Consider the following 15,396-nt stretch of genomic DNA (forward strand, 5'->3'; position numbering starts at 1 on the left):
AGCACATTATTCAACTCAGAAAAAACCTCCCCAATTAATTAGCCCCTCCCCTTTAATTAATTAAAGGGGAGGTCGATGTCATCCATGGATAATATTACATATTAGTTCAGCTGATCGTTGTATTCCGGGAGAGCTATCCAGCTCAGATTCGATACTTTACTCAAATTGCACGATATTATACAACCCAATATTAATCTTTCTTGTAGATAATAATACTGCTGGCTGCCTGCTTTGCCACAAATTAGCCATGGCGATGCGATGGTTCAGACCAGGGCTGAATCTTCGCACTGCAGGGAGACACTGTAGTTATGGTTTCAGTTTTCTGGATATCAGCTTGAAGGATTATAAGTACATATTGTGAGCATTGTAAACGTGTCTGGATAAATCTATTTGCCAGGTAATTAGATTTGTGTGGTTTATGTTTATATTACATTATATTATATTAATAATTATAATATTTTGACATTTCTCAGGTCCCCACAAAGATCTGTGAATGTAATCAAAAAATTAGAAATGCCAAAAGTCTTGTATTTTTTTGGTTACTTATGGTTAAGGTTAGAGCTGGGTAGGGGTTAAGGTTGTCATTGTTAGGGTTAGGGTTATGCTATAGGAATGAGGGGAGAGTCCCCATAAAGATAGGAATACATGGATTGTGTGTGTGTGTGTGTGTGTATTACAGGTCCACATGCTAGACTACGCTGAATGCATTTACATTAAACTGAGCTGTAAATTCACTCAAGGGCTAATTAGCAATAAGCATCAGCCAGAAAACAAACACTCTCCTGCCTTGAGGTTTAAAAGTGGCCTGCATCTGCTCATGCGTCACATTTAAATGGCTGGAGTTACACAAACGATGCAGCGCTAATGGCCACCATCTTTCCGGTTGAATCCGTCCACTAACAGAGGAGCGCATGTGTCACGTCCACCTCACGTGATTGGCAACAATCGCCAGAAACCAATGGAAACCAATGGAAACCACCATACTTAAGCCTCGCACTGACATTAATCGGTATTGTCGCTATGCACATACTGAGCGCTGTAACTTTTCATTGTCTCCCCAGTTGCGTTCTGTCTTCCTGGCTCTGCCCGCTCCTTCCCCAACTCCTGCCTGCCCTCCTGCCTGTCCGCCCTCCCCGTGAAGCCCATCTTGAATTTCCCAGTGTTTGTCCTCCGTGTCTCCGGCTTGAACCTCTGGCTTCTCGACCCTCGGCATCCCTTCTCTCGACGACGACATAGGATCACGTTTTGGTTTCTGGCTTCTGGTTTCTGGCAACAACTTGGATACGGCTCACGACTTCCCCTTGCTTAATCCCTAATAAACCTGGTTGCCTCTATTCGTCTCCGTGGATCATTCTGGGCAGAACAGCATGGAACACGGATATCATTTCTAGTCCAGATGATGGGATGTGACAGGGACCGCATGGGCGGCCAATCAGGATTAGGAAGCATGGGCTGTGGCCGGTAGCATTCAGGAGGGAGCGTCATGAGTGGCCCTCGCTCAACTTGAGGGGCGGAGTCCGCGATTCGAAGCCATGCCACAGAGACGGATGGTCATGTTGGGTTTCACACATACGTTTATTTGCATTGTAGGTTGAAAAATGTTCATACTGCAATTGCCTGTATCTCCCGAGGCAGGACATGGCATGGGGGGGTGGGTCAGGCAGTGGGTAAGGGGAGGGGGGTAAACACAAATATAAAGGTACAAGCTTACAGTGAGGCAGTGAAGTTCAGGCTGGGGTTGATAAACGTGAGGAGCCCAGTTCCACCTGGATGCACCTGCCAGTCCCCTGGTCCACCAGTAGGAGGAGCCCCTGGGCACCACCCCCATCCCCCCATCACCAGAACAACAATGCGACTCATTCCTGACTATCTGATAACAAGCCTGGATTTTTCATTTTTTTTAAATGTATTGCCATGGTTACAATTTAGGTGATCAGTGTGCCCCCCCATCAACATGATTCCTTTTCTTCCTCGGAACATGACAAAATAATCAAAGCATCTTCCCTTCGTCACCGTACATCTCTCTCACACGTTTATCTCTATGTGAACTCACTTAAAAGTGCTTCACCAACAGGGGCGTGTAAAGCGCCGGTGCCACTTGGCCCAAGCTGAAAGCTGATTGGCCCCCGGAATGCAGCCTCCTCTGTCACTCATCAATTCAAACCATGTTATTGGCTAATGATAAGGTTGTCCCCACTATATGAATTATGCCCCCCCCTTAAAAAATCCTAGAATCACCCCTGTTCACCAACATATTTCTTTTAAGTACAGATTAAATCTCTCGTTCAGGCGTCTGTAAAATAAGCAGCTGTGAAAAAAATATCGCCCCTCCCACCACAACCAAAACAATCACTGTGGGCATTTCTTCCCCACATCTAGATGATGGGAGTCACCAGCACCTCCTCCTTCTGCCCCCCTGGAGGTCAATTCCTGCCATAATTTTTTACCTCATGGAGGTCCTCTGCATGCATCTCTCAGTCTTACTCTTCCTCTTCAAATGGCCCTCAGCTTCCTCGTGTCCACGGGCTGTTTGTGCTTATCACCAAAAAACAATCGTGCAAAATAACGACATTGATCCATCGTGTTGTTCATAATAATTATGATAATAATAAATTTTCCATAATTAAATTAAGAACAGGAACATAAAGTACAGGAGTGTTTCACCACGGCCCATCAACAGGTTACACAGTACAAATAACCATTCAGAAACAAAATCGCGTGTTAAAAAAGGGAGACTTGCTTGCATAGCGATGCAACAACAAATTAAAAAATATTTACAGAAACAAAATCTCTTCTGTCCTCAAGGGACAATGGCAGGTCTTTCCCCTCTTCGTTTTCCTTGTTTACAGAATTCCCTTGTTTACAGATTGACTTCTCCCAATAGGACCAGGAGTTCCCATAAGGAGGACAGAAAAAGAACATTTAGTTCATGTCGTGAGTGGTGTGTCCGTGTGTCTTTACATGGCATGTGCAGTTGCCATACACCTCCCTTTACTGGGCTGTCCAGTTCTTGTCATTCATTTCCTCCTTTATGTCTTCGGTCAGTGTTCCATCAATAAGCTGATTGCCAGAGTTCCCTCTTGCGACAAGAAGTCCTGGCAGTGACGATTTGGTTGGTGTTTTTGCCGTGGTGCCACTCTATGGGACAGACGACAAGAGAGACTGTCAAAAAGCAAGATATATTTATTGTTCTCCAGAAAGGTATCCAGGATACTGTACTTGTATTAAACAGGCACTAATGAATATCAAATAAAAGAGCTTTCAGAGTCTTAACCTCTGGGTATCTCTCCCAGGTTCCTCAGGGCTCTATGCTGGGGCCGCTAATATTTACAATTCACATAAATTAATATAAACGTAGGTGAGCGTGGAAGTTAACCATGCAGCACAGAACACAAGGCATAGAACACCTTGGATGGGATGCCTGTCCAACACAGGCATCCAACACAGAGTATGCATTTGGAGTGGTCAGTGGAGTGGAAAGATAACATTTTCCATTCAGGGTTAAGGAATTTAATTTGAATATAGAAAGCTACATTACATGCAGGGGCATTGCTGGGATCTTAAGACATCAGAAGCATAGCCAGGGGACATAACCTGTCCAAAGGTCAACATATTGAATCCTCTCTCTGTGAAGTTATGATGATTGTATCAATAAGGAAGTTCTGGGAAATGCAGTCCAGCACTAGAACTGTCGTGATGTATGAACTGAGAGTAAAGCATCTGAGCTAAACAAATCATGTGGAGCTCATTTGGATTAATTTGGGGCTTCAGCCTTGAATGCCCCAGGCTCATAACGCATCTGACGACATGTGGGAGCACAACTGACCGAAAAAAAATGCAGTTGACTTTCAAGTGGAGGGAGCAATGCACAGATGGATGGGCTAAACTTTCATAATGGATACTGGTATTAGTTAAACACTTAAAAAGGAACTGCTGACTCACAGAGATCCCGGAAGTGCTGAAGCTCCTCATTGGCTCCCTGGAGGCCCGCCCCTAAGGCATCTGGGCCGGCGCGTTGGCGGGGTCCTCGGCTCACAGAGCTGGCAGGACCCAGGAAGCCAGGCGGGCAGTATGGATGAAGATTTTCATCTGCGAAATAGGGGACTAAAGTCAGCTTTACACATATAACCAATTAACTGCAGTGATCATTTGCAAATACGACTAATAAAAAATAAATTTTCTGACGGATACGCACATTTACAACAATAAATTTAGAAGTCTGACAACAACACACATTGGAGTGAGCGAGATTATTGAAGCAGAATGTACAAAATGTTGTTAAAATGTTCACTTCATGCAGAATAAAAGATACTTAGTACTTATGACTTAAAGTCACAAGCACACTCGCTGTCATATCTAGGCTACCGTGATTTTTACTTAGCAATCATTTCACTTATCATCCTGGTCGTTGGAAAGGATCTCGGTTGCTAAACGAGGAGTGGTTGTATCTAAAACAGGGTTAGGGGAGGGAGTAGACTGTCAGGCAATGGGATGAAGTCACTGTGGTTGTTTCTCAAAGGGGTGCAGTTTAGCAGTGTCATTGGGTTAAAATTGCGGCCTATGAGCTGTGACATCATGGGCGCGGCCGACGATCTGCTGACTCACACAGACCCTGACTGAGACCTGACTCACTGACAGACTCTGACTGAGACCACAGCTCACACCTGGCTGTTGTTAAAGCAGGCTCTGTCCTCACTGTTTTCTATAATGTTAGCACGCCCGGGGGGGTTGGGCAGCCATGGGCCCCCAAAGGTTTTTTTCTCCCTATTTAGGAGTTTTTGGTTCCTCTCCTATGTTCTCTTCTATCTCGCTTTCTTTCCAACTTCCTTTTATCCATGTTTCGGGTACCATTTTGTATAAATAATGTAATAATGGTTTGCCACACACTCTTGTATAGTGCCTTGGGGTGACTTTGTTGTGAAAGGTGCTACATAAAAATAAACTGAATTGAATTGAAACATTCTCCACCCTGTTAGGTGACACAGGCAGTGAGGAACCAGCAGCGGACCTACAGAACGATACCTTCGGTTTTGTGACCCAGACCAGCCAATAACAGAGCCTGCCCTACAGCCCTTACCGCCTGCACCCATGTCCCGTCGGTGTGGTTCGGTTCCACAATACTCTGGCCGCCCAGCTCTGTTTTTCAGGGCATACTGTGGCGCCCTCTGGTGGCCAAGACTGCGGGATCCCATCATAGTGCCATCTACAAGGGGAGGACTGCCTGGTTGTGGGTGATGTGCGAAACCTTTCCCTGTGGGGGGGGGGGGGGGCGATAAGAAAGGGTGCCCTCTTAACATCAGTACAAACGAGCTGACAATTAGCACTTTGGCAAAACTAATTAATATGTAAATCTAATCAGGAAAGCGGCCATCTTTGGAAAAACAACAATAACAGCCGCAGCAGCATTCATTTACATTTAGCAGATTAGCCGAATCTACCACCTGGTCTGTGTAAGACTTATACATACACACGCAAACACAATGCCGGGTCCAGAGCAGCGTGTTTGGCACCGTGTCATAAAGGCATAGAACACATTGGGTGAGTTTGTTTTCAGGCAGGTTTGATGTGTTTCGGCACTGTGCTCCAGCAGACCATCTGCATGATCTGTGCCGACAAGGAGCATATCGGCACACAGAAGTCAGTCAAAAAGACCATTCAGGAATCTATGAAACGATGGCTCTCTCCCTCTCTCTTATTCCCTCGCTGTTTCCCTCTTTCCCTCCCTCTCTTCCTCCCTGTATTTCACTTGCCATCTTTCCCTTCTTCTCCCTATCCCAGGCTATTTCCCTCCCTCTTTCTCTCCTTTCTTGATTCTCTTACTATCTTCTCCTGTCTCTCTCCCATCCTCGTTTCCTGCCTTTGCTTCTCCTCCCTTTCCCTCCACTGCCTACTTTTCCTTCCCTCCCTCCCTTTCCCTCCTTCACTCTATTTCCCTCTGTGTTCCTCTTGCTATCTTTTGCTGCCCCTCTCATTCTCTCCCTTCCATTCCTTACCTCTCTCTCCCTCGCTTTCCCTGCCTCTCCTTCTCTCTCCCTCTCCCTTCCTCTCTCCCTCCCTTTCCTTCCGCCTCTCTCTCCCTCCCTCGCTTTCCCTGCCTTTCATTCTCTCTTCCTCCCTACTTGCCTCTCCTTCTCTCTCCCTTCCTCTCTCTCCCATTCCTCCCCCCTCTCTCTCTCCCTCCCTCTCCTTCTCTCTCCCTCTCTCTCCCCTTCCTCTCTGTCCCCCTCCCTTTCCTTCCGCCTCTCTCTCCCTCCCTCGCTTTCCCTGCCTTTCATTCTTTCTTCCTCCCTCCCCCACTCTCCCTCACTCCCTCACCCTCTCAGCCTTTGACTGCTTTGCCTTCTCAAAATTCATGCTCAGTTCCATCTCCTTTTGACAGTACTTATTATAAACCAGCCACATTTAACATGCTAGAGGAATGGGAAAAAATGCAACAGCATGTCGGGTTCGGGCACATCAGCTTCATGGTGAGACACGGTTGCAGAAAAATAACTGAAGCCCAATAACGTGAATTTTCCACAAGCAGAACATCATATGTAGTGTAAGTGACTGCTGGATTTAAAATGACTAGTTCATTGCAATGGGCTCAGTCAATAATGGCTACTATTGGACGTGAAGCAAAAATTCAAAGCTCAAGCAGTGCGGTGGTGTGCAGTGCAAGGTCTGCCTGGGCAGCAAAATATATACAGACATTCCCCAGGTTACGATGGTATGTGTTAGGATATTTCAACTTCACGACGGGCATTCCAATTCCATTCCGTTTTTCACTTTCAGTACATTATTTAATAAATTACGTGAGATATTCAATATCTGATTATTAAATAGGCTGTCTGTTAATGATTTTGCCCAGCTGTAGGATAATGTATGTGTTCTAAGCATGTTCAAGGTTTTGCTAGGCAAGGCTGTGATGTTTGTTAGGTTAGGTGTACTGTATTGAAATGCATTTTCTCCATATGATATTTTCACCATACCATAGGTTTATCGGAACGTACCCCGATCGTACCCCGCGGAACATGTGTAATGAATTAGGCTTACAATTACATGTGATGGACTGTCCAGGTATATCTAGGTCTCTCTATGACTGATTCATCTGTGAAGGAGTTGTCCAGGCGTATTTAGGATCACCTGTGATTGACTCACTTGTGAAGGAGCCATCCAGGTGGTTCACACTGAGCCCAGGGTCAATGCCGCAGAGTCGGCTGGACAGCTCATAGCCATTGCGCTCTGCCTCATCCTCCTCTTCCTCCTCTTCCTCGTCCTCATCCTCCTCGTCCTCATCCAGGACGTCGCTCTCCAGGTCGGAAGCTAGGGCGCCGGATACATAGCCAACCGGTGGAGCGGGAGTGTGAGGAGGGTTTTGGCTGGTCTGCAGCTGCCTATGGGGCAATATAAGAGGACATGGATGCATCCATGAAACGGCTCCACAGAGCCGGGGATGCAGAGTGGCAGCCTGCATTTTGTGAAAGTTGCCAGTTTACTACTAGTAGGTCTGTGGGACCCACATTGCAACGTGCTTCACAGTACATTGAACATGAACTCAAATAAGCACTTGCAAAGGTGGCCGCATGCTTCAAACAGACGGAATTGTTGTCATTTTACTAATTCATGGTCATATGAGCAGTGACCACCTTTTCTTCTTTGACATTGTGCACCAAGGATAGAAAAAAGGCAACTAGATCCTGTCGAAATCACAACAATGTACTCCACAGACAGCCCCATTACCCCCCCCCCATCTAATCTGTGATCCTCCCACATCCCCCAACCTCTACAATCTCTAGCCCACCTACAAACTCTACCACTAAGTGGTGCTGCTTCAATTTTGCTGCGATTTTTCTCAAAATAAACCAGGTATAGATCTTCATCCATATAATGTTTTTATAAAGTGGTAATAAAATCCATCAAATGCTTTTAGAATTTAGTGATCAGTGGTCATTGTCAACACACCACAGTACACAGTGTGCAACAACGAAATGTGTCCTCTGTATTTGACCCATATGTGACTTTCGTGACATAGCAGGGGCAGCTAATTCAGCGGGGAGCAGTGCTTGGGGTGGTACCTTGCTCAGGGTACCTCAGTGGTGCCTTGCTGGTCAGGGATTCAAACCTGCAATCTTTCAATTACAAGTGCGCTTCTCTAACCATCAAGCCACCACTGCCCACTATTGCCAAAGCCAACTATATTTCAAGTTGTCGTGGCAGGGTATTGGGTTAAGATTTCAACCAGCAATAATCACGCCTCGGTTAAACCTCATAGGCTACGATCTTGCCACTGCGCGAGATCATGAGTTATCATGAGTTATGAACATGAGTTATCATGTTCATAAAGTCAATTGTCTTCTGTTTCTACCCTACCCATTGCTGTCCCTAAGTGACGTTGCTTCTATTTTAATGTGATTAAAAAACTAATGCGTCAAAATTTGAATAGTTCCAGATACCCCCCCCCCCACCACCACAAAGTTTAAAAAGATCCATCAAATATTTTTTGAGTTATCATGTTAATGGTATACGAGGTTGAGGCTGACCTTTTGTTTGATATCACTAAATGGTGCTGTATCAATTTTGGTGTGATCTGTCTCAACATTTGATCATTTTCAGATCTTCACCCATACAATGTGTCTGCATAGTTTGAAAAATGACCCATCAAAGACTTTTTGAGTTATCATGCTAACAAGAATATGTTGATGCCTGAAGTGGACCTGTCCCAAAACCATATGTATTTCCTGTCCGGGGAATATAATAATACCAGGAAGATAAAAGGGAAATGGACTGAGGTATGATGCTAAATGCTACGTGTGTCTTTGACTTAGGCCACACCTCTCCCTCACTCCTTCCTCACCATGCATGCCGGGCCACGTCCAACTGGTAGGCGCGCGTCAGCTCATCCAAGTGCGCCTGCAGCGCCGAGTGCATTTCCTCACTGGTGGAGGGACTGAGCGTCACTGGTGCCGGGGAGGAGGCCACGCCCCTGATAGGTGGGGTCGGGACTCGCTCCTCCTCCAGCTCATCTTCCGGTCCCTGGTGCAGGTACGCCTGCTGAGGAAGAGGCCGGTGCAGGCTGTCACCCGTGTACCTGGTGGGAGAGGCGCCGGAGAAGTTGGTCTAATAATACAGGCTGCTCACCATCGCCCCCTACATTCTACGGTCACACGATAAAAATCAATCCTGTGTTAGGAGTACAGGTGCCATGTGAGTTTTTGGTGAGGTGCATCTCAAACACTCCAGCGAAAAATGCCGACTTCCGGAGAAAACTGGTATGGCCATCTAACAAACCGCCAATTTCAATGGGTTTGACGGATGCTGTATTTTGCACTGACCCCTAGGGGGAGTCTGGTTTCAGCTCCGGAAGGTGACATCATCTTCCTTAAACAAAACGAGTTCCTTACACAAATATGGTCCTCCGATGTGAATTAATAAAACCACGCAAGTACTCATCTTTGTGGGGGGGGTTACGACAGTCAGACCCTGACAGGAATGAGTGCTTATATATGCGTGTGTCTCTGTCAGGCCAGTATTTAGGCTCAGTGGGTTAGAGCAATGTGTCTGTGTTCAGAAGGTCACCAGCTCAAATCCTGTGAGTGAGGCTATTAACCTCCATTTGCTCCAGGGTCTGGCTGACCCTGATTTCTCAACTGCTTTGGCTAAAGTGTCTGCTTGGCAAATTGTAATTCTATAATGTTGTGCGGGTCTGTCCTCCTCTACCACTGTTTTGGTCTGAATGAATGTGTGTGCCCATGTATGCCTATACCTTTGTGTATGGATATACGGGTAGGTGGGTGTGTTTTGCGTGTAGGCCTGTTGTGGTGTAGCCCCGCCTACCCTGGCCCCTCGAGCCCCTGGGCGTAGTGCTCCATCTCAGTGCCGGGCAGGGGCTGCATGGGCGGCGGGGGCAGGGGAATGTTAGCCCAGCATGACCCATTACTCTTCGGGGTCTTGTTCCCACCCTTGGTCCTCTTCTTCTTTCCCCCCTTCCCACCTAAAAAAACATTAGAGGGCAAGTGTGAAGGGGCGGAGTCTCAAAGTGCACCACTCGGTCTCAAGGCAACCAAAAAGCCAGCAGAGCAAGTCAAAAAGCAAGAGGGAATGAGGAGGAAGCATTTATTCGTGCACACTGCAGAGAGTCGGCCAATCAGCACTCAGTCTGTCAAGTGGTCCTGCCCCTTAGCGGCGTGCTGTGGAGTGATAGGCAAGGATCCCATCCAATACACATGCGGACAACCAACCTGAGAGGGTGCGCTCTGAGCTGTTGTGGGAGCTGCTGCTGCTGAAATCTTGTGATTGGTTGTGAGGGATTCTACTACACAATCCATCGGCCAATCGGTTGTCGGGAATGAAAAGGAGTGCTGGGGGAGGGGTCAGAGGGCAAAAATCACAGCGGTGTCAGGGCAGCTAGCACGGGCTCATGCACGGCATGCGGTTAGAGCAGCAGGCACGCGGCCAACAGATGCAAACCCGCACGTGCGTGTGCGCGTTTTCCCTCCAAACACACGTACTGCTGTTGCAGGAGTGGGGATCGCCCAGTGCATAGCCCAAGGTGGAAGTGTCCGGCCGGGCCAGAGGAGGGGCCTTCCAGCGAGGATCAGGCACCTCCACGGACAGCTGGTGGAAGCTGCTGGATTGCAGGATGTGTGCTGTGGCGTAGGGTGTGGCTTGGCTACCAAAGGCCGGCTTGCTGCTGAAGTCTATGCTGCTGTAGATGGCGCCGTCAGACAGCATGGTGCTCGTCTTCTCACCCTGGCCAACAGGCAGAAGGTCTGAGGACAGGAGGAGGAGGAGGAAGAGAAAGAGGCAGAAGCTCAGCGTGGAGCGAGAAGAACATTTCCTAGGATCGTTGTCACGTTTCTGTGCATCTTGCATCTGTACACAGCCAGACAGACACACAAAGTCACTGTGTCTCCATGCCATTGAACAGCCATGAATCCTCGCCCCCCCCTTACCCCCACGGCCATAGTTGCCAGAATCGCCGGGACCCCCGGCGCCGCCGGTCACAGGCAGGCTGGAAGTGGGCCAGGAGTCCGCCAGCCAAGGAAAAGCAGGGCTGCCAGCTTTCAGCAGGCCAGGCCGGCTGTGGGTGGGGTGGGGGGAAGTGGGGGGGTGAGCGAGACACACGTTTACTTACAGTCTGGCAATATTTAGTCATTTAATCATTTACTTAAGCAGCGCAGAGAGCAAAACAGACATAGAATCCAGCCTAAGGCCACGGGGGCTGCTTGCGAACGGCACACACGCGAACGCCACACTCGAGTGTCACCCCCCCACGCCGTGACAAATCGCTACGCTACCCATAATTCAGTGGACCGCATGCCTGTGTGGTTGGGAGGGGGTGGAGATTATCACCATCGAGTCAATAAACGGGGGGTTTTTACTGGGCCTCGAGGGGGGCAGGCAGCCCGCGCCAAATGCTACACATTAGGAACATTAATTTGCTTTCTGAAATGAACGGACGTTATTGCTGACTGGAGGCCGTCTGTTCAGTGAGCGAGTGCCCCAGTCTGGGCGTGGACAGGGAGCCGCCGCCCACACGCAGCGCCGTTCCGATCACAGGGTAAGGTTGCTAGACTGTCGGGCTATTCCAAAGAGAAAGCGCCGTGGTTTGGCAAAAATACTGCACAAATTGCTATTTTCATAAAACAGCCAAGTAAACGGACACACAAACATATAGAGGCTCAAGCACACGTAGACAACCTCAAATATACACATATCCACAGAGGCACAAACCAAGGGCGTACGTTTCGCTGTAACATAGGCAGGGACCAAATCATCCGCAAACCCCCCCGCCCCCCTAAACACACTCGGTACTCCCACAATATTAGTAGGAACATGCCCTTACCATCCATACCCAAATCGACACCCTTGGCACAAACGCACTCTCATATACGCATACATTTTTAGCTTAACACGCGAACATACAGCTCTCTTTGTGGGTGGTATAAGGCTCAGCGGGTGTCCATGATCGGAAGGTCATCGGTTTAAATCCCGGATTCGGCAGAGTGATGTCACTGTTGGGCCCCTGAGCAAGGCCCTTTACCCCCAGTTGCTCGAGGGACTGACTGACCCTGCTTTCTCTATTTTATGTAGCTTTGGGTAAAAAATCTGCTGAATACATAAATTATATATGAGCCCACCTGTAGGGGGCACCAGTGAGCTTACCATCTAACCTTGGCCCTCCTCTCTTTCCAGCCACGGTCGCCACTGGCGACAGGCACATACATCACTGCACGGTGGCGGGGGGGGGGGGCACGTCGCGACTCCCCGCAACGACAGCCGGGGATGAATGGTGGGTATAAAGCATGCCTCTCTGTGGTTAATTATCTGAAAAACTGGAGAGACTTCCTCCATCAATGCATCAACAAGTGAGGGGGAGTCTCCGTACGACTGCAGCACGCTGGGGATATAAATTAGCATCAGCTGCTCACGCGCTAGCGTCCTGAGTGCAGGCGCTAACCCCTGTGATATACACATTATAGCCCAGGATAAATGTGTTCGTAATTAGCTAGTATTTATTACTTTTCTATGTGCCCGTTACCATCCATAATTCTGTTTGCCCACCTATGCCTGTTAGCTTTCACGTCAAATGACTTTATCTTACAGACTGGTCACAATGGCATTTCAGTCAATAAATATACTGGCAGTAAATTTACACAGGGTATCTCCATCTTTGAAATTAGTTATCATGTTTAGTTAAAATTGAATTTAACACAGATCGCTTCGGTTTAATAAAGCATATCTGTCTGCAGACAGGAAGTGAAAATGGGGAGATTTTCAGGCTGCTATTTTGATGTGTGTGGTGGGTATACGCACACACACGCACACACACATGTGCACACACACACGCACACATATATACACACACACATGCGTGCACACACACACACACACACACACACACAGACACTTCTAGTAGTGATCTGCCTCTCTACCTTCCTCTGTTTGCGATGCCGGTATACTGGCTCGCAGGGGTGGTTCTGAGGTCAGACAATATCCGAGACTTAGCCTATAAATCATGAGACAGTGATAGCGGTTGTGAAGGGGCTTCTCTAAATGCATTCAGGGCTTTAGCCTTGTAAGCCCCTGCCTCACCCACGCTGCCTTGGGCATGGTTGCATCACTGTTAGACCGAGGCAGGGTGAGGCATCTCCTGCATAGCAGAAATGACCTCCTCTACTGAGAAATCCCAGCTGAGATGTTCTTACCTTCCACCACCCATCAGGCCTCTCTCCCCTCGCTGGAATGTCACTGCGGAGAGACAGGACACGTGTCAGCCCAGCACCTGTGGTCCTCAGGCTAACCAGGTGACCTCCACAACCATTTCTGCTAGATGCCAGCATTCCCAGTAAGAGACATCTCTCAGCTGGTAAACTGTCTTCAAACGACCAGGGCGGCAAAATAGGTTAATTTCCTAAATCGACGACACGATATTCAACGTGTGATGAGACTGACAGCGTGACTGTCTATCAGCCCTGTCAGGAGGATCGCCGGGGGCGACAATGACTGCTGAGATGATGTCACAGATAATGCAGGCCTCATCGGCGGTAACCGATGTTCTGGCAGCGGTTTTGGAGGTCACCCCACAAACCAGTGTGCAAGACAAGGAGAAGGAGGTGGTGGTGGTGGGAAAACTGTGAGGAACCTGCCAGGTGTGTACGTCGCGGGTGAAGATTAAACAGAAGCCAGTGAACATTCCTGCAGGGGAATACCTTCCTTAAGTCCCCTTATGCGCTGAGAGTGACCAGAGATAAAAGCTACAGGTGAGAGAAGAGACAGGCCAAGGAGAAACTGAAAGAAAGCAGACGGTGGTCAGAGCCATGAAGGAACAAATGCTTTTTTTTTCTTAGTTCTGTCCATGATGTATGTTCCATGATCACATGAACCATAACATCACACAGGAGGTCAGGTGACCATAAATGGCCAATAAAAAGACAAAGACTGAAGTTGAGGGAAGCATTAGTAAGGTGATTAAGGAAATGCTGGTGATTCACAACCCTGCAGGGGTGAGGTTAGTTTATTATGAGTCGCTTTAGTGAAATATCCAGCCAGATGTTATAAGCAAATAAAAGCAGTGACAGAGCCGAGCATCATGAGTATGCTTCCAGGTGACATAACTGTGGAGTGTGAGAGAGCCCGTTGGCAAGACGATGTCAACAGTAATGCAAGTAGAAATTTCACACACCATATAACTGCTGTCAAACTCAAGGGTAACACTTCAGCTTAGGACCAGACCAGAGATCAAACCTCCTTATCCCTGAAAGCAAATCCTAAACCTGTAACGATTATTCTGTCCAAGATCTGGCAGGTTTTTCAAATATGACTTGAAATGACTGGACATCACCAGTGAACAACCTACTCTGACAAGAGAGTTTCTATCAGACAAAAATGCAGAACCTTTAACAGGGAGCAGCCCCCTTTAATAAAGAGACCTGCAGGAAGCAAGCTGGGACGAGCCAGGGAAGGGTCAGAGTCGGCTTTCGTACAAAGCCCCGGAGAACAGCCATGTATCTTCATGAACTGACTCATCAAAAACTGGCTCATATAACCTCAAGTCATTGATTAAGCCATTTGAATTTGTTGGCTTAACCTGAGTGTTTGCTCAATGACATTGTGAAATTCAACAAAGGCAATTTTTTTTCCCTTTCACAGAAGAACATCTTTTTTTTGTTCCAGATCTAATCAGCACATTTAAAAATACCTTAAAGGTTTTTTCTGCATTTCTCTATAATAAACAAGGCAGCTGCTATTCCATTCAAAGAGAAGAATCTGAGACATTCATCAGCTGGATCACAACACCCTGTGAGTCTGATTCACAGGTCTCAAAGAATGCTATGGCCATAGAAATATATCTACTCGAATGAGGCTACTCATAAAAACGCAATGAAAAACTGTCTGTAAGGCCAAGTGGCCATGTGTTACAATGCTTCCGTGAACCTGAGAACAGTACGCAACAACTGAGGTGGTTTTTATTTCAGAACATCCCATATCTTTTTGGATAAGATAGGTTTATGAAATTCTTCTGGCCAGTCTAGTAGATCTATATCTATGGTTAGGACAGGGACAAATGAGCAGTACCTGCACGGGTGAAGGTGAAGGACTGAACTGCAAAACAAGAAGACAGAGAGATTGAATGTTACAACCCTGCAGTGATCAGCCTTTTCACTTCGGAACCTGTGCAAGCTGGAGGTGGGGCATGGATTACAGCGGGAGGGGCCTCTCCAGAAACCCCGCCCAAATCATGGGACAGAGCCTGAAGAAAGCAGTCACCTCGAAGGTCAAAGAGGTGTGCAGACACACTGAATGGCGACGAAAACAGACAACAAGCAAACATGGATGCGGACAACATCACACTTGAATGAGTAAAGAAACCATTCAGAAACTGCCATGTCTATTTATTGTACAGTGAAGTCA

General features: G+C 47.5%; 1 protein-coding gene and 1 non-coding gene across 4 annotated transcripts in view; both read right to left on the bottom strand.

Moving 5' to 3' along the window:
- Positions 1 to 1,601: 1,601 nt before the first annotated feature.
- Positions 1,602 to 15,396, bottom strand: part of LOC111852194 (roundabout homolog 2-like) — a 102,827-nt gene continuing 89,032 nt past the window's right edge. For 2 of the 3 annotated variants that reach the window (XM_072702087.1, XM_072702088.1), the window contains 11 exons: positions 15,061 to 15,087; positions 13,191 to 13,233; positions 10,935 to 11,062; positions 10,491 to 10,751; positions 10,221 to 10,340; positions 9,817 to 9,973; positions 8,837 to 9,070; positions 7,126 to 7,376; positions 5,078 to 5,251; positions 3,943 to 4,089; positions 1,602 to 3,138 (listed from right to left, as the gene is read on the bottom strand). In XM_072702087.1, the coding sequence (XP_072558188.1) occupies positions 3,137 to 3,138; positions 3,943 to 4,089; positions 5,078 to 5,251; positions 7,126 to 7,376; positions 8,837 to 9,070; positions 9,817 to 9,973; positions 10,221 to 10,340; positions 10,491 to 10,751; positions 10,935 to 11,062; positions 13,191 to 13,233; positions 15,061 to 15,087 (1,544 nt within the window). In that variant the 3' untranslated portion in view covers positions 1,602 to 3,136. The remainder of the gene's footprint in view (positions 3,139 to 3,942; positions 4,090 to 5,077; positions 5,252 to 7,125; positions 7,377 to 8,836; positions 9,071 to 9,816; positions 9,974 to 10,220; positions 10,341 to 10,490; positions 10,752 to 10,934; positions 11,063 to 13,190; positions 13,234 to 15,060; positions 15,088 to 15,396) is intronic. The other variant, XM_023827785.2, reaches the window with a different exon arrangement.
- LOC111852198 (U4 spliceosomal RNA) lies at positions 8,144 to 8,281 on the bottom strand. The gene has a single exon (XR_002840178.1). It is a non-coding gene; the product is annotated as a U4 spliceosomal RNA (small nuclear RNA).

The sequence above is a fragment of the Paramormyrops kingsleyae genome, chromosome 18 (assembly GCF_048594095.1).
Source record: "Paramormyrops kingsleyae isolate MSU_618 chromosome 18, PKINGS_0.4, whole genome shotgun sequence".
Lineage (NCBI taxonomy): Eukaryota > Metazoa > Chordata > Actinopteri > Osteoglossiformes > Mormyridae > Paramormyrops > Paramormyrops kingsleyae.